Source organism: Phascolarctos cinereus, unplaced genomic scaffold (genome assembly GCF_003287225.1).
Source record: "Phascolarctos cinereus isolate Bilbo 61053 unplaced genomic scaffold, phaCin_HiC Scaffold_3;HRSCAF=262, whole genome shotgun sequence".
In the NCBI taxonomy this organism is placed as follows: domain Eukaryota; kingdom Metazoa; phylum Chordata; class Mammalia; order Diprotodontia; family Phascolarctidae; genus Phascolarctos; species Phascolarctos cinereus.
Genome location: NW_027555736.1, coordinates 115,148,967 through 115,171,391, shown reverse-complemented (window position 1 = coordinate 115,171,391; position 22,425 = coordinate 115,148,967). Strand labels below are relative to the sequence as shown.

Below are 22,425 nucleotides of genomic sequence, written 5' to 3'. Positions count from 1 at the left end.
GCCCATTGAATTAGACCATTAGTACATGGAGGACAAGGATGGTGTAGTAAAAAGTGTTGAAACTGAGGTCAATAGTCCTGGATTCAAATTCTGTCTCAGATGTATGTTCTCTAACTGTATGACCACTGTCAATCAGTCTTCCAGAACCTCAGCTTCATCAACCACAAAACAAGGATATTAACACATGCACTACCAATCTTACAGGGTTGTTTTGAGGAAAGTATTTTGTGAACCTTGAAGTGCTACAGAAATATGAGCTGTTTTTAATGCATCAGGAGACTGGACAAATATCCAGTCCTCAGAGTGGGGATAGAGGGCTCTGCCTGGTGGAAGTTTTGGTGAGTCTGGATGTGCATAATGACCTAATTCAGAGTATACACAAGTATTCTGTGACTTTTCTACATGGTGAAGAAAAACCTTTTAATTAGCTGTTGAGAAAGAACTTAGACTAGCTACAGGAGGCTATCACAGGGAAAACTTGGATCTCCTGGTAGCGATGAAGGGAAGACATGCCAGAAACCTCCAACTCAATCTCCCCTGTGCTACACTGTGACCTGTGAACAAAGTGCATCTATGTTCCTTTATCTCTTTGTGTTTGTTCTTTCTGCTTTTAGGCAAATGAGGGCAGGAGACAAACCAGATTAGGTTATGACTTTGTGAGACCAGAAGAGCCAACACAAGTCTAGGAAATGGAGTCCACGGAAGAGCTGAGGGTCCAGCCTTGAGCACCCTGCAAGCAAAGGAATAACTGGTCCCCCACCTAGGCAGCCCCCAAATGTGAATTCTTTGGTGGAAATGTTGGCAACAGCTGCTCTAGGTCTGAAGCCACTTTCCCCAGGGACTGAGGGAGTAAAAGGGAGGAGTGCGCTCCAGTTCAGGGAGATATGTTTGTGCTTCTGTTCTTGCTATGTCTTCTCAGTAAATATCCTTTTGCAAAAGTTACTCAGTGTTAATTGGCTATCAGTGATATTGAACATATATCAATGGGTTGAACTGTTTTGAAGTGCTAATTACTGGTGATATCAGGCAAGGAACACACAGAAATAAGATCTCAAGTCGAAAGCACTAAAAGAACCCCACCAGCCCTCAGGTGTACCCTAGGAACATGATGGGGAGATGTAGCCAACCTTACTGTGAAAATCCAAATTATCTATACATTTTACCTCCTTATCTTGGAGTCACAGCCTCAGCTTAATTTGTAGGAGGTAGGAAGACCTGACTCTGACACTCCTGGCTATGTGACCTAGGGCAAGTTCACTGATGCCCTGAAAATCTACCCACAGGACACAGGAGGAGTCCACAGACCCTCAGTTAAGAAACCCAGAGCGAGATAACCTCTAAAAAGTCCCTTCCAGCTCTGACATTCTAGGTTTCTCTTTTATAATTTTTTTAACCATCCCAATAATATGAACAAAAAAACAAACAAACTAGAATGTACTTTGAGAAAAGGTGGCCATAACTGACAGTAAACTCTTCAAAACTTTAGCTGAAAAAGAAATTAAGACATAAATAAAAATGACAGTTTTCAGATTTTTCAAATAATTTTAATTCTTAAAAATTACAATTGTATATAAATTTGACAACTCATTCATGAGCAAGTATCAACAGCAAAGCCAGTAAATTACAAATGAAGTACCATGTAAGTACCATACAAAACAAAAACCGCCAAAAAAGAATTCGGCACTTTTAAAAATCAAACATTTTAGTAACAAATGAAATAATCCAATACTGTGTTGAATCCAGGAATGGACTTTGCTGTTCAAGATACTTACAGCTTTTAAAAAGCTGCCCAACTTTGTAGAAATAGGAATGCTTATTAATTATTATGACAAATCTTTAAACTTACTTTCTAAATGCTGAGGAAACAAGAAAAGCATATGAATGAACCTTGGCAGTCCAGACAATACTGACCTTAAACCATCATCTCTTGAAAAAAAAAAAAAAAAGCAAAAATTAAACAAAGTTGAAAAAAACCTTTCCTATACTTTGCCCAGAAACTTCAAGGCTTTATCATTTTTTTCTCTCTCTTCTAATAAATCAGTAGCAGTCTACATACAATTCTCCTGGATTCTTTTAACAAACATAAACCTTTATTCTCTTGCATTAAACCTTATGGGAATCCCAGAATCACTTAGTTCCCAAGAATGTAAGTCAAGACCAAGTCACAGTATTTTGATAATGGATTCCTTATATAACACTTCTTAATCTCAACAGTCTCTAAGCAATATAATAAAAGGGATGTATCTAACATTAAGAATTTCACTCAATTAAGTCAATAAAGTTTTAATGGCTCATGCAAACATAACCTTGTAACAAATCCTTTTTCCTAACCACAAAGAAGAACTGGCTTGATGGATTTCCAGTAGTAATTTTAGAGCAAGCAAAGTAATACTTCACAGAGTGACAACCTGGCTTTCACTTGTTTATAAGGGGGTAAAGTCCACAGTAAACCAGTGACTTATCAATTTTAAACAGGTAAAAGGAATGTAAATATGTCACAACTTAAAGCGATTTTATATTAACTTTCCTGTGACTAAAAACTACTCACATTTAATAAGTAAACTTCCACCTTTACACTGAATTCTTTAAACATCAAAATCCTTGCTAACCCACTAAGAATTTCACAGAAATAAACGTAAGCTGTATTGTTTATGATTCCCCACCTTCAAAAGTTACTGTAGAAATGCTTATGTCCTCCTAATTGCTCCTCTCAAAGTTCCATTAATGTGTTTGTCATAGTTCACCTCTCTGCCTTGAGGTTCGATTATCTTCTTTAAAGGAACTAGTTTTCTTATCTCCCTCCTTTTTCTTTTTTTCTGGCTTTGTTTTATTTTTGTCTTTACTTCCTCCTTTGCCAGGGTATACCTGCCCCTCCAAGTTACATCAGCACATCTCTCTTGGCTTATCAAAAAGTCTTTGATCTCCCAAGCATAGCTCCCATCTCGGAGCATGAAGATAGCACGATCTGACCCAACAATAAACCTAGAGGAAAAGAAAACATCAATTAATGTTATGGTTTTAACATGTTAAAATGACTCTTTAATGCAAAGGGGAAAGAGGTTCTTAATTCAATATTTCATATGCCTTAAAAAGAAAAATATTACAATGTACAATCTTAGAGTCTAACTGTATCTTTTCCTAACATTTCTAATTACCCAACTATGTATGAATCTATTTGATTTAATAAACATTCATCATGAACCTACAATGTGCAAGGCACCATACTAGAGTTCAAAGGTCTTGGGAGTACAAAGATAAATCTGTAAAGTCCCTGACCTCCAGAAACTTACATTTTAATGGAGGATACAACATATTTGAAAGTATTAGTTTGGTCTTGGAAACAGTTAACAATCCTAACCAATGCTATGACCAATACACAATTCCAGAAGATCGATGAAGATGCAGGATGCTACCCACTTTCTGAGAGAGTGGTGATGGACTCAAACTGAAGGATGAGGAATACATTTTTTGATAGAGGAAATAAATATGTAAATGTGTTTTGGCTGACTATTCATATTTCTCATAAGTATCATATTTTTCTTTTTGTATTGGGCAAAGAGTTTTGGGACAGAAGAAAAAGAAACTAGTGCTAGGGCCAGCCCCCCCCCAAAAAAAAGTAAAGGAAAAAAAGAGGGTTACAGAAGCATTATTTAAAATGCACCTAACAGAACTGAAAGAAGTTCAGAAAGAAACACAAGCAGTACAGCTTTGAAATTAACATGTTAAATCTATTATATACTTTTTAAAAAAGCAAAATGCACATAAAAAATTCGTTTTTTCATGTAAATCCTCTTTTTCTGTTCTATTTAGTATGTGGAAATGTTCTGTTTGGGGCGTTCATTAAATTCAGAAACAAAAATTAAATTTAAAAAAGCATTAATTTGTCGAGCCAATTTTAACAGGGAACAGAAATTAGGACAGACATAAAAATGTTGTATTCCCTAACTGTCAAGATAAAAATTGATTTTGGTATATTATATAACATGATAGTTTTACAATGAATTTTGATATATGCCTTAAAAAATGGAAAATGAGGGGGACTTTCAGAATGACGGTGGAGTGAAGAGTTCATGAAGAACTCAGCTCTTCAATTCCCTTCTTCACATCCACGACAAATAGATGAAAAAGAGTAACTAAACAGGTTCAAAAGAGAACAGCTTCTCAGCTAAGGAAAAAGAAAGAAAAAGAAAATTAGTAAGCAGAAAAAAAGATTCAATCATAATGGGCAAATACAAGTAAAAAGATCTTTAAAAGAAAGATAACAGAAGGAAAATAAGCTAACAGTGGCCTGATTGAAAAAATCTAGACCTACAGTAGCATAAGACATATTAAACTGGATTTTACATAAGCAGCTAAGAAGAAACACATATTCAATGTACTCCAATTCGGACAATACAAGATTAGGTTTATTACCTGTCATGAGAAAAGAGAAAAGCTGGAATGTGACTTATAGACAAATTACACCACCCCAGAATTTTCTAGTCAGCTGAGCTAAAGAACGATATGCAAAGGGAAAAGAAATACATATCTTCACTCTCTCACAACATTTTCAGGTATTTTTACAAGAAAAAGAAAAATATGCTGGAGTCGTTGACATACAAATCAACCCACAAACAAACCACCATGTAATTCAGGGAAAAATATATTATTTGAGAAAATGACATACAAACTGAGTGATCATCAAGTAAATGTCTAAATGACTAAGTCAATCAATCAACAAGCATTTATTAAATACCAACGTGGTGCCAGCGGTGCCTTTGCTAAGCACTGGGGATACAAAGACAAAAGCGTAGCTGTCCTTGCCCTCGAGAAGCTTACAATTCTAACAGAGGGGACCAGACATACACATATACATATATACATAATAAATACAACATGAATTCAAGTTAATTTAGGGAGGGAGAAGGGAAGGGAGTGCAGATCCACTAGCAGCTGGACATCAGGAAAAGCTTTATGTGGAAGATGGTGCTTAGCTGAGTCTTGAAGGAAACCTGAGATTCCTAGAAGCAGGGGTGAGGGGGGAGTGCATTCTTGGCACATAGAGTATTGTATATAAAGAACAAGGCCTGTATAGTTGGATTACAAACTGTAGAAAGGAATACTGTGTAAGAAGACTGGGAAGGTAGGAAGAGGTATGGTCATAAAACGCCTTAAATGCCAAAGAAGTTTATATTTGACCCTAGAGGAACAAAAAGCAGATTATTGAAATAGTGTAAGGCAAGAGGTAAGAAGGGCCTAAAGGAGGGTGATGGTTGTATGAAGAGAGAAGGGGACGTAGGTGAGAGACAAGCTGAATGGTTTCGAAAGTACATGTTGAATTTTTTATATCTATATACACAGTGTGATGTGTATGTATATGCATGTTTACATATTTTTTTAAAGTAAGCAACATGAAACAGCAAACCAGTTTCAGAAACTCTTTTTATATTCTAAATATATAGAAACTCTCATTTTTTTAATTTTTAAGTTCAGAACTTCAACTTATTTTTTAAAAAATTAAAAATGCTTTTATTGAGTAGGTCTTCCCAGTTTCATGGTAGAAAGTTGGACAGGATTCAAAGTCTAATCTGGCACTGACTTTATACAGTGGACTGAGATGAATTTTCACTCCTCACACACCAATTAGGACAGCTAAGCCCCAGAGTGAAATCCCAACGCTAAGTGGACAGGATGATGTCAAAAGGGTAAGTTTGGAAAATGGTCACCAAGATGGTAGTACCAGGGCAGACAGCAAAATCCCTGAATGTTGTAGGCTCTATTGCTAGGGTTTTCACCTTCTTTATGTCATGGACTTCTTTTGCAGTCTGGTGAAGCCTACGGATCCCTTCTCAGAATCATGCTTTTGAAAGAATAAAGTAAAACACAGAGGTTTACAAAGGAAATCAATGATACTGAAATATGAGTTTACAGACCTTAGTTTGGAAACCCTTAATCTAATGTATAGTTGAATAGGGTGATAGAAAGATGTGTAGGTTTACAATATGAGGTGGGAGAAAGTTATGCACCCAATGGCTTCAGAATATCAAGGGTTCCTAACGTTATTTAAGACAAAGCTGAATTTCATATCAGAAACCACTGAAAGAGATAACAAGTAACTATAGCTTGATGGAAGGAAACAATCTGGTAAAATGAAAGCTCCTTAAGTGAGGGGATAACCTTACTTTTTTGTCTTTGTATCCACAGCACCTGGTTCAAGGTAGGCATTAATAAATATTTGCTGAATTGAACTGAACCACTGAGAGCAAGTCTATCAATAATATATATATATATATGTATGTATGTATGTATGTATGTATGTATATGCACCTACCAATGGCAAAGCACTAATTTTTCTTACAAGAAAGTTAACTGAATTTTTAAAAGGACCTAGATAGAAAATGGTAGAGATTTCATCACTCAACTTTGGGCACATGATACATCTAACACAAACAAGAAAAGTTACAAGATTGGACAAAATATTAAATACTGAAATACAAAATACTGAAAAACAGATGTGAGAGCTATATGAAAGAAAATGAATGAGTTTATTATATAACTTACTTTTTATTCATATATTCATGGAACATTTACAAAAGTAATAACTATACCCAAATGACAGAGAATTTATAAATTAATGCAGAAAAGCTAAATTTTTAAAAACTGCACAAGACAATCAAGCAAACATAACAGCAATCAATAAAGGGAAAAAAAGTTCAAAAGATGAAGACCTAACTGGAAACAAAAAACTAGTTGCTTAGGAATGCCTGAGCCAAAGGCCAAATATCAGAGGTAACCACAATAATAAAAAATTGAAATCTATTGGATGTGGCTAAAGTAGTTCTCAGAGGCAAATGCATTTCCCGAATGCTTCTATTAATAAAAGATGAAAAGATTAATCAATCAAAAGGCATTTATTATGAATCTACTCTGTGCCAGGCACTCTGCTGGGTGCTGGGGATTCATACACAAAAAAGCAACAGTCCTTGCCTGTGAGAAGTATTTAAGAAATAAATACATAGTAAATGGGGGCATGGGGCAGGGAATAGGGGAGGCCCTAGAAAATAGAAGAATCAGGAAAGGTCTCATCTAGGAAGTGGTATTTCATGTAAACACTGAAAGAAACTAGGGATTCTAAGAAGCAGAAGAAAGACAAGCATTCAAAGCGTAAGGAAAGGTCTGAGCAAAAGCAATGAACCAGGAGATGGAATATTTGACAGGATCAGAGTTCATGTAGCAGAGTAATGAATAATAACCCTGGAAAGGTAGTTTGGAGCCAGGCTGTGAAGGGCTGCGAATGTCAAACAGAGGAATCTGTATTTTATCCTAGATCACTGGAATTTATTGATCAAGAAAGCCGCATATATGGCCCAACCCGCACTTTAAGAATCTCTTTGGCAGAAGAGGCAGCGATGTTGTAGAGAACAAACAAAAACTGGCAATGAATTAAAGACATTTCATTTAAATATGAATATGTCATCTAATTGGTAAACATAAAAATACAGGCAAATTTGTAACATGGATGGGAGATAAGGAGTTCTGTTTTGGACATGGCCAAGTTGGAGATTATAGAACATCCAGTTCAAAATGTGATGTGGAGGAGAATCTTGGTAGGACTGGATCCGGGACTCAGGCACAAAAAGATGACAACTGAACTCATAGGAAAGAAAGAAAGGAGAGAGAAAAATAACGTCTAGGACAAAACACTGGGGTACACTCCAGTTATGGGGAAGGATATAGTTGATAATCCAGCAGAAGAGCAAGAATAATCAGTTATTCAGAGGAGACACAAGTGAGACAGACCTCTAGAAAACACAGGGGAGAGAGTATACACAGAAGGAGGCAGTGGCCAACAGTGTGAAATGCTAGTGACATCAAGAAAGATGAGAATTGTAAAGGGCCTAAATTGAATCTGTAGTTTTAAAAAAGAGGAAAAAAAATTAACATGTCCAAAATTTAAGTTAAAAAAGAAATCAACAGGATTGAAAATGAATAAGGAAAACCAAGAGCTGGTTTTTAAAAAGATCAATAAAACAGATAAAATGTTAGCCAAATTGACAAATAGGAAAGAAAAAAACATTCTATAAAAATAAAAAACTGAGGGAGGTAAATTACAAAAAACTATGAAGAAGTAAATGGAATTATTAGGTAACATCACACCTAATAATGTACAGATACAAATGAGAATATTAAGTAAATAAATACCTACAAAAACATTAAATACAATACTGTAAAATAAGAAATGGGAAATCTAAACAATATCAGAAAAAGGAAACTGAGCAGACTATTAGGTAGTAATGACTACCAGCTAAAAATATACCAACTGAACCATATTTATAAGGGAATTATGTAAAATATTAAAAGAACAAATAATTATGATAAGCATAAAATGGTTTTAAAAGTACACAAACATGATAATCTATCAAATCATTCTGAGATAAATATGGCTTTGATCCCCAAATGGGTATAGTCAAAGCAAAGAGGAACTATAAAAAAAAGACATAATCAATGACCATCAATGCAAAAACATTAAGTAAAATTCTAGTAGACAGGAAAAATATATCTGAAAAATTACCCATTACGACTCAACTGGGTTATTTACCAGGCATACAAATATGGTTCAATGTATTTTTGATTTGGGGCAGCTAGGTGGCGCAGTAGATAGAACTCTAGCCCTGGAGTCAGGAGGACCTGAATTCAAATATGACCTCAGATACTTGACATGTACTAGCTGTGTGACCCTGGGCAAGTCACTTACCCCCGACTGCCTTACCAAAAAGCAAAAAAAAAAAAGTGTGTATATACACATAAGTATGTATATGTATACATTTTTTTTTAAATTCACCCCTGTGATATTATTGGTACAGGCAGCAAGGTGGATTTAAACCTGATGTCAGGAAAATCTCAATTCAAATCTGATCTCATATATACTTGCTGTGTGATCCTGGGCAAGTCATTTAACCTCTGTCTGCCTCAGTTTCCTTATTTGTAAAATGGGCATCTTTTAAAAATGCAATAATAACTGTACCTACCTACTAGGATTGTTGCTGAAGATAAAATGAGATATTTGTGAAGTACTTTGCAAACCTTAAAGCACTATATAAATACTAGCTATTAGTAGGGAATGTCTAATGAGTAAAATCCTTCATCAATGCAGATCTGCAACCACCCTATACTTTATGGTCTTAAGAGAGTTGTCTGGGACATTTAGAGGTTAAGTGATTTATTTGCCCAGGGTCATCCAGCTAGTATGTGTCAGAAGTGGGACTTGAACCAAGGTCTTCCTGACTCTCAAACCAGTATTCTATCCATTACATCACACTGCTTCTCCTAGTTCACTATTAGGAAAACAATTAGCACAATAAATCATATTAACAATAAAAATAATAAAAACCACATGATTATATCAATAGATGCAGAAAAGGCATTTGGTGAAATATAACACCATTAATATGAAGAATGCTAAAAAGTACAGGAATGGAAGGATTTTTTCCTTAACACAAAAACACTTAATTGAACCCACAAACATTATACTGTAATAAGTAAACTTTAGAATCTTTTCTACTCAGAACAGAAATTAAACAAAACTCTAACCATTGTTTGCTTTTTGAAAGTAAAAAAAAGTATTCTTTAATCTGTATTCAAACACCATCAGTTCTTTCTCTGGGGATGGAGAACATTTTTCATCATAAGTCATTCAGAGTTGTCTTAGATCATTATATTGTGAGAATAGCTAAGTCATTCACAGCTGATCATCTTACAATATTACTGTTACTTTGTACACAGTACATTTCACTTTGCATCAGCCCATGCAAGTCTTTCCAGGTTTTTCTGGGAACATCTTGCTACTTACAATAGTAGTCCATCATAATCACATTCCACAATTTCTAATTCTTAACCCCCCAGAAAAGGGTTGCTATAAATATTTTTGTACATATAGGTCCTTTACCTTTTTGGTTTTTTCTCTGTTTTGGGATACAGACCTAGTAATGGTATTGATAGGTTAGGGTATGAAGGGTTTTATAGCCCTTTGGGCATAGTTCCAAAGTGTTCTACGGAGGAATAGTGAATTAGTTCACAACTCCTCCAACACATATTAATGTCTCGTTTTTCCCACATCCCCTCCAACATTTGTCATTTACCTTTTCTGTTCTATTAGACAATCTAATAGGTATGAGGTGGTACCTCAGAATTGTTTTAATCTGCATTTCTCCAATCAATAGCGAGTTAGAATAGCTTTGATTACTTCATCTGAAAACTGATTATATCTTCTGATCACTTATCAATTGGGGAATGGATCTTATTTTTATAAATCTGACTCAGTTCTCTCTATGTTTGGGAAATGAGGTCTTCATCAGAGAAATCTGCATCAAAAAATTTTCTTTCACAGTTACTATTGCTAACTATTTCCCTCCACCGTGTTCTTCCCACCCGTTTATTCTATTCTCTCGCTCCTTTCACCCTGTCCCTTCTAAAAAATGTTTTGTTTCTGACCATCCCCACCCCCAATCTGCCCTCCCTTTTATCACGCCCCTTCTCTTATCCCCTTCCCCTCCTTTTCTATTGGGTAAGACAGATTTCTATACCCAATTGTGTATGTCATTCCCTCTTTGAACCAATTCTGATGAGATTAAGGTTCACTCACTCCCCACTTACTGCCCCCTCTTCCTCTCCATGGTAAAAGCTTTTTCTTGCCTCTTTTATGTGACGTTATTTACCCCATTCTACCTCTTCTTTTCTCTTTTTTCAAGTACATTTCTCTCTCACCCCTTAATTTTATTTTTTAGATATCAACCCTTCATATTCAACTTAACGGTACCCCACTGCCTATATATACTCTTTCTAACTACCCTAATAATGAGAAAGGTCTTATGAGTTACAAATATAATTTTCCCATGTAGGAATGTAAATAGTTTAACCTTATTAAGTCCCTTATGAGTTCCCTTTCCTATCTACCTTTTTATGCTTCGCTTGAGTCTTGTATTTGAAAGTCAAATTTTCTATTCAGCTCTGGTTTTTACATCAAGAATGCTTGAAAAGTCCTATATCACACTGAATGTCCATTTTTTCCCCTGAAGGATTATACTCAGTTTTGCTGGGTAGGTGATTCTTGGTTGTAATCCTAGATCCTTTGATCTGGATCATATCATATTCTAAGCCCTCTGATCCTTTAATGTAGAAGCTGATAAATTTTATGTTCTCCTGACTGACTCGAATTGTTTCTTTCTGGCTATTTACAATATTTTCTCCTTGACTGGGAACTCTGGAATTTGGCTATAATATTCCTGGGAGTTTTCATTTTGGGATCTCTTTCAGGAGATGATTGGTGGATTCTTTCGATTTTTATTTTAGCCCTTGGTTCTAGAATATCAGCACAGTTTTCCTTGACAATGTCTTGAAAGATGATGTCTAGGCTTTTTTTTTGATCCAGCTTTCAGGTAGTCCAATAATTTTTAAATTCTCTCTCCTGGATCTATTTTTCAGGTCAGTTTTTCCAATGAGATAGTTCACAGTCTTCTATTTTTTTTTATTTTTTGTTTTTGTTTTATTGCTTCTTGATTTCTCATAAAGTCATTAGCTTCCATTTGCTTCATTATAATTTTTGAGGAATTATTTTCTTCAGTAAGCTTTTGGACCTCTTTTTGCATTTGGCCAATTCAGCTTTTTAAGGCATTCTTCTCCTCACTGGATTTTTGGACCTCTTTTACCATTTGACCTAGTCTGGTTTTTAAGATGTTATTTTCTTCAGTATTTTTGTGTGTCTCCTTTACCAAATTGTTGACTCTTTTCTCATGATTTTCTTCAACTTGCATCACTCTCATTTCTCTTCCCAATTTTTCCTCTACCTCTCTTCTTGACTTTCAAAATCCTTTTTGAGCTCTTCCATGACCTGAGACCAATTCATATTTTTCTTGGAGGCTTTGGATGTAGGAGCTTTGACTTTGCAATCTTCTGAATGTGTATTTTAATCTTCCTCATCAACATAATAACTTTCTATAGTCAAGAGCTTTTTCTGTTGCTTACTCATTTTTCCCAGCCTATTACCTGACTTTTAACTGTTTGTTAAAGTAAGGTTCTGCTTCCAGAGTGGAGGGTGCACTGTCCCAAACCTCAGGGGTTTTGTGCAGTTGTTTTCGGAGATCCTTCTAGGGACCTGTAAATTTTCAGGTCTGTGAGTGACCACAAGCACTGTTTTCTGCCCTGGAACTGTGAGAAGGGTCCTCCTCTACCGTGGCTACAAGCTCTGCTATACTAATGCTCCTCCTCCCTCTGGGACAGCCACCCAGGACTGGGACCTGGAACCAAGTATGGGCGAAGCAATACAGCACTTTCTCAGTGCTAGCAAAAAGACCCCTGTAATCTCCTTTTGACCAGTTCTTTAACCCCCTTTACCATCTGTGGGCTGAGAGCTCCGGAAGCAGCCACTGCTGCTATTGCTGCTGATTCGGTTGCTCCCAAGGCCTACTCCTACTTTGCTGTGGTCAGGGCTGTGCTAGCTCAGCCTATACCAGTCTGTGCTTCACTCTCACCCAAGCATGACAGTCCCTTCCTGCTGACCTTCTAAGTTGTCTCTGGTGTCTGTGGGATGAGAGGTCTGGAAACCACCCCTGCTGCCACTGATTCAGTCATCCCGAGGCCTGCCCCGGGTTTGCTGGGGCCCAATCTGCACTGGCATGGCCTACAATGGACTGTGCTCCTCTCACCCTGGTGCAACGGACTTTTCCTGCCGATCTTCCAAGTTGTATTGGTCTGGAAATTTATTTCACTCCATCTTTTTATGGGTTCTGCTGCTCTAGAATTTGTTTGGAATCATTTTTTGTTTGTTTTATTTTGGTTCTTTTGGTGAGGGAATTGAGGTTAAGTGACTTGCTCACAGTCACACAGCTAGGAAATATTATGTGTCTGAGGCCAGATTTGAACTCAGGTCCTCCTGACTCCAGGGCCGGTGCTCTGTCCACTGTGCCACCTAGCTGCCCCTAGAGTCATTTTTCAAAGGTGTTTTGAGGGTTTTAGGGGAGAACTCAGGTGAGTCCCTGCCTTTACTCTGACATCTTTGGCTCTGCCCTCCACTAACCACTGTTAAATGTAGTCCTAAAATGCTAGCTATAGAAATAAGACAAGAAAACAAATTAAGAGGACTTGGCAACTACCTGGCTCTAGGGAACCTGGGTGAACGGAAGAATAGCAACTCTCTAATAACTGAAATGAAAAATGTAGTGACACACTGAACAACGTAACAGAGAAATGAAAACAAACAGGATTAGAAAAGAGTGTGTGGGTTTTTTTTTTTAACAGACACAAGGTAAATTTATATAAATGCCTTGGGGGCAAGAACAAGGCCTTATTTATTTTTATATCTCTCCTAGGACTGGAAATGAGTTCTTAATAAATGTTGACCAAACAGATTTAAAAAAATGGGTTTGGTAATCAAAGTCAGTCAGTCAATAAACGTTTATTTATTAAGCTTTACTATGTGCTCAGCACTGGCACCTTGCTAAGTGCTAGTGATACAAATAAGGTAAAAACATGGTCCTTGCCCTCAAGGACCTCATAATCTAATGAAGGAGAAGTATGCAAATAACTATGCACATATAAGATATATACTATGCAATCACAGGGAAGGCATTAGCAGTAGGGGAGGGTTATTGTCTCCTGCAGAAGGTGGGATCTCAGCTGAGTCTTGAAGGAATCCAGATAAGCTAGGAGGTAGAAGTGAGAAGGGAGAATAATTCCAGGCATGGAGATGGAATGTCATTTGTAAAGAAAAGCAAGAAGGCCAGTGTCACTGAACTGGAGGGAGGGGGATAGGGAGAGAGACACTAAAGTGCAAAAGGACTGGTAAAGAAAGAAATAACCAGGCTGTGAAAGGCTTTAAATGCCAAACAGAAGACTGGGAGCCACTAAAATAGTTCAGTTGGGGGTTGGGGAGCCCTGGAGGCAGGATGGCATAGTCAGATCTGTACTTCAGGAAAATCACTTAGGCAGATGGTAGAGATAGGTTAGAGTGGGGAGAGACAAGGCAGGGAGAATAACTAGAAAGCTATTCCAGTAAGTGGTCCAGGCATGAGGTGATGAGAGCTTGGTATCAGGGTGCAGTTGTTCAATTGGGGAAAAGCAGATGCATCCAAAAGATGGTGTGAAGGTAAAAATAAGACCTGGCAACAGATTCTTGGCAAGAGACCACATATATGGATTCAGTCTGAGGCAGGAGTCAAGAAGTTCACCAAGGTTACAGGCCTGCCTACATGACTAGGAGGATGGTGGTAACCTAGACAGTAATAGGCATTCTACAAGAGGGGAAGGGTGTGTGGGGAAAGATGAGTTCTGTTTTGGACATGTTGAGTTTCAGATGCCTGGAGAATATTCAAATAGAGATGTCCAAAAGGTCGCTATGGGGATAAGAGACCAGAGCTCAGAAGAAAGTTTAGAGACAAATATACAGCTCTGAGAAGCACCTTCACAGACATAACTGAACCCATGGAAGCCTCTTCCTATTCCCCCACTGCTAATGCCTTCTCTCTGAGTTCATTTTCTACTTACTGCCTCTACATCCTCTAAGGTACCATTTTCTGCATACCGTCTCCATTAGAATGTGATCTCCCTAAGAGTAAGAACTGCTTTTTCCTTTCTTTGTACTCCCAGCACTTAGCATAGTGCATGGCACATAGTAAATGCTTGCTGGCTAACTGATGAGATCACCAAACGAGACAGCATGGGGGAGAAGAGAAGGGGGTCGCAGAAGAGTGCCTTGAGGGATATTTTAACGGATGATCTGGATAAAGATACAGCAAAGCAGACTGAGAAAGAGAAGTCAAACACGTAGGAGGGGAATATGGAGAGAATAGTGTCAACCTAAGAGTATCCAGGAGGTGGTGACTGACAGTGTCAAAGGCTGCAGAAAGGTCAAGAAGGCTGGAAATTGAGTTAAGGTCATTAGATTTGGCAATGAAGAGATCACTGGTAACTTTGGGAAGAGCAACTTCAGTTGAATGATGAGGCAGGAGGCAGCTGCAGAAAGTTTAGAACAGAGTGAGAGAAGTAGGAGCGAAATAACTAGTGTAGACGGCTTTCTCAAGGAGTTAAGTTGAGAAGAGGAGGAGAGATAAAGGACAATAAAAGGTAGTTTTCTCTTATTAAAAAAATTACTGACAAAAAAGAAAGAGTAAATCTTTTAAAAAAAAATATATATATATATATATATATATCAAAAAGACCCTGCAAGAAAATAAACTCTTTGAGGGCAGAAACAATATCATTTTTGTTTCTATATCCTAGCCCCTGGCAGTGCTTTGTAAATAGCGGGCTCTTAGTAAAATATTTGTTTAATCAATGTGGAAATGGGGAGTTGGGTAGGCACTACTTACACAAGAGTGGGTCTTTGGAAGAAGGCAGAAACAAAAGGTATACCACATACAATCCATATAAATCTACATACTTTACCTTTGTACATCATAGTTGGCATTGAAAAGACTCCCCTGCCATAAGCTGGTTATTTCTTCAGTCTCCTTTTCTGTGGGATTTCCTGATACTGTTGCAAACATCATAAGAGTTTTTCCCTTTTTTGTCATTTTCAATATGCTCTCTGGTTTGCCTGGATCAAATTGAGAGAAATCTATTGGTGCTGAAGGTCTTTTATGTTCAGGAAGGTCCCCTTCTTCTATATCATCATCTTTCTGTTGTGGAGGAAAAAAAAATAGGAAAACTTTAAATGTGCTATTAGAACTACTTCATCAAACCTTATTGATTCTATTTTTTTTTAAACTGAACGTTGCTTACCCACTTCTGCATATTAGGTTAAAGAGAGGTTTTTGACACACGATAATGGGAAGGAGGGAAACCTATTTTTTTAGGAAGTTTGGCTTTATAATGCCAAGTTTCAAGAAGTCTAACTTAATAACACATAGTAAACTTCAGGAGAATGATCTGTAGTCTCTTAAAGACTGGATCCCAAGAATGATTTACAATCCTACCTGTGTAATGTTAAATTGGCTAAACACCTCTACAAAGTTTGAGAAATTTTTCAGTTTCTGAGAAGAACACAATTCCGGTAAGCAGTGAGAAAAGGGCATTCCAGGAAGGACTGAAATTGTTACAGGAATAGTGAATAACTTGGCTATAGAGGCAAGTTCAAACTATCAAACCACTAGTCAAGAGAAACTGTTATATGATCCCCTTTAAATGATTAAAGTACAGCAGAGATTTCCCTCTTCAGAGTGATACTTAAGTTTCAACTTGCAAAGGAACAAAATCACTCTAGCAAAAAGGGAACTGCATACACTGGCAACAAATAGAAGGAAGAGATGTCAAGGCATCTGAACTAACAAGCAATGAGGCAGAGTACACATGTAGCCTTCTATGAATTAAAGCTGATATTATTTCTAATAAAGGCAATACACTTTAGACAGATTTGTTATGAGGGCTGAAAGCATAGCATTATTGTTTATCATTTAATTATAACATAAAGTGAATTATGTTTTTACATGGTTCAATCAACAAATGTTTGTTAAGCACCTAATTCCCTCATCATTCGCACACTCTCCCTCTTGAAATTACTTTGTTATTTACTTACGCATGTGAAATCCTTTCAGTAGAATATGAACTCCATGAGGGAAGGGATTCTTTGGACTTTGTTTCCTCAGAGGCTAACAAGTGCTTCTCACATAGTGGGGAACAACATGTAGTATATGTTTGCTAAGTGAATAGTTATATATATGGACTTTGCTAAATGTTGTACGGGACACAAAAACATGTAGAATGCAATCCTTAGCCTTACAGTATAGCTGGAGGGACAAATCACAGGCATAAAAGACACAACTAAGACAACAGTCAAACAAGTGTTACAAAGTGCTACATGCATTCAGTGGATGGATCATTTCATCATTACAGGCTGGAGTCACGAGGAAAAGCTTCAGAGAGGACGTGAAACCAAAGCTGGGCCCTCAAGAACAGTCATGATTCTGAGAGGTATGAGAAGGTATTTCAGGCTAAAAGACTTGGAAAACATGAAAGGAACAAGCTTGTTATAGGAGCAGAAAAGAACATGACTACAGAGGTGAATTCTTGTGAGGGAATAACAGAAGATAAAGTCAGACAGGTGGCTTCAGGCCAGATTGCAGAGGGCCTTGAAAATCAGGTTAAGAAACTTGGGCTTGATTCAATAAAGTTACAGAAGCACTGAAAAATTATGAGCAGTAGTGACATAACGAAAATTGATATTTTAGAAAGATTATCCTGGCGGCAGAATGCAAGATGGATTGGAAAGAATAGTTAATAGACTTCAGTACTCAAAGCACGAAGCAATAAGGATCCAAGGTAGTGTGATAGCTGGAAGAGTATAAAAGGAGGGGCAATCATAAGTGGGTGAGTCAGTTAATAAGTATTTATTAAACATCTTCTATGTGACAGGCACTGTGTTAAGTGCTGGGATATAAAGAAAGGTCAAATGAGCTCTAATGTAGGAGACAATATGCAAACAACTATGCACAAACAAGATACATACAGGAAATTAGAAACAGCAGAAAGTAGGCAACAGAATTTAGAGGGATTGAGAAAAGCTTCCTGTGGGAGGTAGGATTTTAGTGGGGAAAAGTACTAGGTTTGGGGTCAAAGGACCTAGGATTAGAATCACAAGACCTGGGTTCAAATTTCACCTTTGTCACTTATGATTTATGTGATATTGAGTCAGATCTTTTCATCAATTTCTTCATCGATATAGTGATAGGTTTAGACCAATGGCCTTTAAAGGCTCTTGAAGTTAAAAGTCTATGATTCTCTGATGGGGAAAATCAACAGGATTTTGGAAATTGATTGAATTGAGTGGGGTAGTAGCGGGGAAATAATGAATTGAGTTTTTTAAATGTAAAATTTGAGGTAAAAGTGCATCAACTATCATCCAGGTTTTCAAAGTCATTCAAATGGATAACTGGAGCTCAAAAGAAATCTTAGGGCTAGAAAGGTCCATTCAGACCAAAGGTGACAGTTGAAGTCATACCAGTGGATAAAATTGCTAATGTTTAAAATATAAAACAATTAAGAGACAAAGAGAAAGAGGGGAAAACTTCAAATTTCAAAGAAAATGAAAAGACCAGATTACACAGATAAGCAAAAGCAGCAGACTGGGATTTGAACCCAAGTCCTCTGACTCCAAATTTCATACTCTTCCCACTATAATACACTGTAATACACAATGAAATCTAGTGATTACATAGATTTTAAAAGTATGAAAATAAAAATATCCTGAACAATGCTTATACCTAGCCAATGATGTCAGACTTGTGGGCTGACAAAGACAGTGGGACCTTAGGCTATCCTCACTCAGTTTCTCCTATCTGTCTTGAATCTTCTACATACTTTCGATATAAGTGATTGAGGTCAACCTACAAAAGCATGAGTAAATGAAGTGGAGGAAAATAACCTACAACCAAAAAATAATCATCTTTACAAGAGCAATTTTTACCTTGAAAACTGCCCAGGTATTTTTTAGGATAGCAACTTATTGCTTATTTGTTAGAGCCAAAATTTCTTTATGAAATAATAAATACTATACTTGGAATGTAGCCCTAAAAAAAAAAAATCGAGCAAACTCTGAATGCGAATTTCCAAGTCTTACTCTAACATTTCAACAGTAATCATGAAAAAGAAAATTGTTCTTATTAAATCTTTTACTGAATAAGAGGCTTATAAAGGAAAAAGAATTCTAAATAAACTGCTGGAAACTTTTTTTTTACATCCAGGAGTTAGGAGACTGAGGTTAAAGTCATTATCTATGTAATCTTGGATAAAAAATTATTAAATTTTGAACTCTCTGGACCTTGCCTTCTTTTTTTTCTCATGTATAAAAATGAGTGAGTTCGACCATTTGATCTCAAAGATCCCTTCTAGTTCTAACAATCTAGAAGACTACATGGCATAGGAGAAATAACTTGGGATTCTGGAGTAAAAGGCTTACATGCCATATTTTATATTTCAACAGCAAACAAGGATTGGCTATGCATTTTCTGTCAGGGATAGGGACACCAAAAAGGCACTAAAAAAGAAGCTGGTGTTTAGTTCTATTTCACTTATAATTGAAAGCAGAATTATTTGGTAGTTTCTGTTGGATAAGATGTTGTATCTATCAGACACCCAACATGCAACCAAAGCAAATACATGTATGTATACAAATGTATATACATATATATCTATGGCAACAAATGCATATAGATACTTTTGTTGTACATATGCATGTAGATACAAACACATACACATATGTAGTATTAGAAACATTTACTGATAATAGAGTGTGTGTGTGTGTGTGTGTGTGTGTTTTCACTCACTCATTAAGCTTTAGTAGCTTAAAAACACATGAGGACTTTTGGTACACCCTGTCTATATCTATATCTATATCTATATATATATATATATAGATATATAGATATATATATAGATATATCTATATATCTATATCTATATATATATAGATATAGATATAGATAGATATATAGATATATATATACACACACACACACACACACACAAATACACATAAACAAACAGATGTGGAAATTTTTCATCCAGTCAGACAAAAAGTACATTTCTGATTTTTTTTAAAATCATTACATTGATATTTTGATTATAAGACCTAAAACATACTGGCAGCTACCTGTCAAAAACAAACAAACAAACAAGAGAAGCCTCTTTGGACAACGCGCAGGAAATAATACTTAACATAAGCACCTGAAAGTTATCACAAGTTCACAGGTATTATTACTTATGGCACTACTGATAAATAAACATGTGGATCACAGATCCTTGGCGTTAGAAAAATGTTTAGATACTATCTAGCCTAACAACTCATCTTCCTGATGAAGAAACTAGATCCAATGACATGCCTAATACCACACAGCTATTTAGAGAAAAACAGAAACCAAGCTCTCCTGTCCAGTGTACAATCCTCTATGCTAAACAAACTAAGCAGTAGTTTCCTATAAAATGAATTACAATACAAGTAGCTTCAGTGAAGTCCGCGAACCTTATGCTTCAAAGCGCCACCATCCCAGAGCATGCTAAAACATTTAACCAGCAAATCACACGAGTCAAAAAGGCAAGTACACTTACCCTCATAAAATCAAGTCATGGCACATTTCAACAAAGAGTCAAAGCATGCTATGATTGGAAGGGGCCTTACAGCCTTAGCCTGACCCCTTCATTTCACAGATGAGGAAATTAAGTGCAGAAAAGTGAAATAACTTGCCCGGTGTTAGTATCTTTCATTTGTAGGGACTAGAAAATAAGAGGGAAGGAGAGGGAGCGAGAAGGATCCAAACCTATTAGGGGAAACAAACGAATGGTAAATTATGCTTATTTCTGGAATGATCTTTGATTCATTCTCAAGCACTCCTGCAGAGTAATAGTGTAGCAACAACTTCTCCTTTTTCGCACGGCTCTTTCTTAGTATGCAGATGACCTGCTGCTGGTAAAACACGGCCTGTGTCGAAGTTGAAAGAAAAAAGAAAGGAAGTGAAAACTTTTAAACACATTTCTAGAGATTGGGAGAAAAAAATAGAAATAAAAACAATTTCCACTTCCTCCCCCTTCAGGCAGGAAGCAATCTGAAAACACTGGAGGGCGGGGGAGGACGGACGGAGAAGGACACAAAGGAAGGGGGGGGCTAGGAAGATAGAGAAGGCTATAGACGGAGGGGAGGGGGGTCTCGCGGGAAGTACGGGCCGAGGCAGCACGGACCTCCCACTGCTCCAACAGCCGCGCCATGTCCGCATCGTTGTAATCGCGAATGTCCTTCTTCTTCCGAGGGGGAGGCGGCTTGGCTGTGGCCTTCGTGTCCTCGCCCGCTTCGACCAGGCACGGCAGCAGGTAGGAGGCGCAGAGAAAGGCCAGCGCCAGCAGCAGCCACCTGGAGGCCGCCATTTTCTGGGCGAGACGCAGCGCCAGCGCGAACAAAGCCCCCGCCCCCGCTCCCCGGGGCCCGCCCTTTTCCTTCCTTTTCCTCCTACTCCTCCCCAGACCTCGCCCCGCCCCCTTCCCCAAGGCCTCAATTGATAGTACCCGCCTCCCTTCTTTGTCTAGCACCGCCCCTCACTCGCCTTACTCTCTTCGCCCCGCTCCCGTTCCACCACAGCCCCGCCCCATCCTCCTCACCACTCCTCCTCCCCTAATTCTGATTGCTCCCAATCCCCGCCTCCCTCCTTAGGTCCTCCCAGCATTTACCTCTCCGCCCTTTCACTCGTCTCCCCGCCCACATTCCGTTAGAGTCCCGCCCCGTCCCCTCATCACCACGCCCCCTTCCCCAATCCACTCCCTCCCTGTTCCCTCCCTTCCCTTCTCTTCCCTAGCCTCCTTTCTTTCAGCCTGCAGTAGTCAGTCTACCCGCCCATCCATTCTTCCTCTTTAGTTTCTTCCTTGCTACCCTGGCTTTTCATTCATTTTCCAGTTGGTTGCCTCTTAAAAAGAAAAGTTACCGACAGCCCCAGCCCCGCAGCCCTTCAACCCTAAGGTCACCAGCCAGAATGACCTCTCCTAATGACCTCTCCTCGGCATATAGGAAGTTCTTTATACATCTTTAAGCACCTTTAAACTGTGAGCTCTCTGAGAGCAGGGACTGTCTTTTGCCTTTTTTTTTTTGAACCCCCAGCACTTAGCACAGAGAGGTTACACAGAGATAGAAATAGAATATTTGCTCCTAAAAAGATTTTTTTTTTGAATTAAAGAGAAAAATATCTCTTCAGCTATAGAGAGAGGCACACAGTTACACAGACACGGAGAGACAGTAAGGAAGAAGGAGGCTGACACAGAAGGGGTGATAGAGACAAAGAAGAGAGTATCCAGGAGAAGTTAGGAGTCAATAACAGTATCGACAGTAACATTTGTTGAGCTCCTTACTCAATTCATCCCTCCATAGCTGACAAGAGTATATTCCTAAACCTGAGGTCTGAGGGTGTCCCTCTCCTGCTTAGTAAACTTCCATGTCCCTAGGATTAAATCCAAACTTCTTTGTTGGACATTGAGGGTCTTCACAGCCTGGCAGCAACCTCCGCCTATTGCGCTGTATACCTCCTTCCACTCACTCTTGGTCCAGTCTAACTGACTTTTTTGCTATTCCTCGATCTCTCCATGTCATTGCGTAAGCTGCACCCCATACCTGGAATTCATTCTGTGCTCACCTCTACTTCTTAAAATCCCTGGTTCCTTCAAAGCTCAGCTGCAGCACCATGTCTTAAATGAGGCCCTTCCCAATATAGTTGCTAATACCTCCTCTCCCCTAATTATATATTTTGTATATGCTTATACATATACATGTAGTTTCCTTCTGTCAGAATGTAATCTCCTTGACAAAAGGGATTGTGTCATTTCTCTCTTTGCATCCCTAAGAACTGACACACTGCGAACTTAATAATACTTGTCATTTGGGGAAGCTAGGTGGCACAGTGGCTAGAGCACTGGCCCTGGAGT

The 22,425-nt window shown here is 38.0% G+C and overlaps 1 protein-coding gene across 1 annotated transcript; it reads right to left on the bottom strand.

The window, feature by feature from the left end:
- Window positions 1-1,522: 1,522 nt before the first annotated feature.
- Window positions 1,523-20,936, bottom strand: MESD (mesoderm development LRP chaperone). The gene is given in 4 exon segments (XM_020965939.2): window positions 1,523-2,876; window positions 2,879-2,982; window positions 15,418-15,650; window positions 20,701-20,936. Coding segments are annotated over 4 exon segments (663 nt in total). The 5' UTR covers window positions 20,884-20,936; the 3' UTR covers window positions 1,523-2,733.
- Window positions 20,937-22,425: the final 1,489 nt, after the last annotated feature.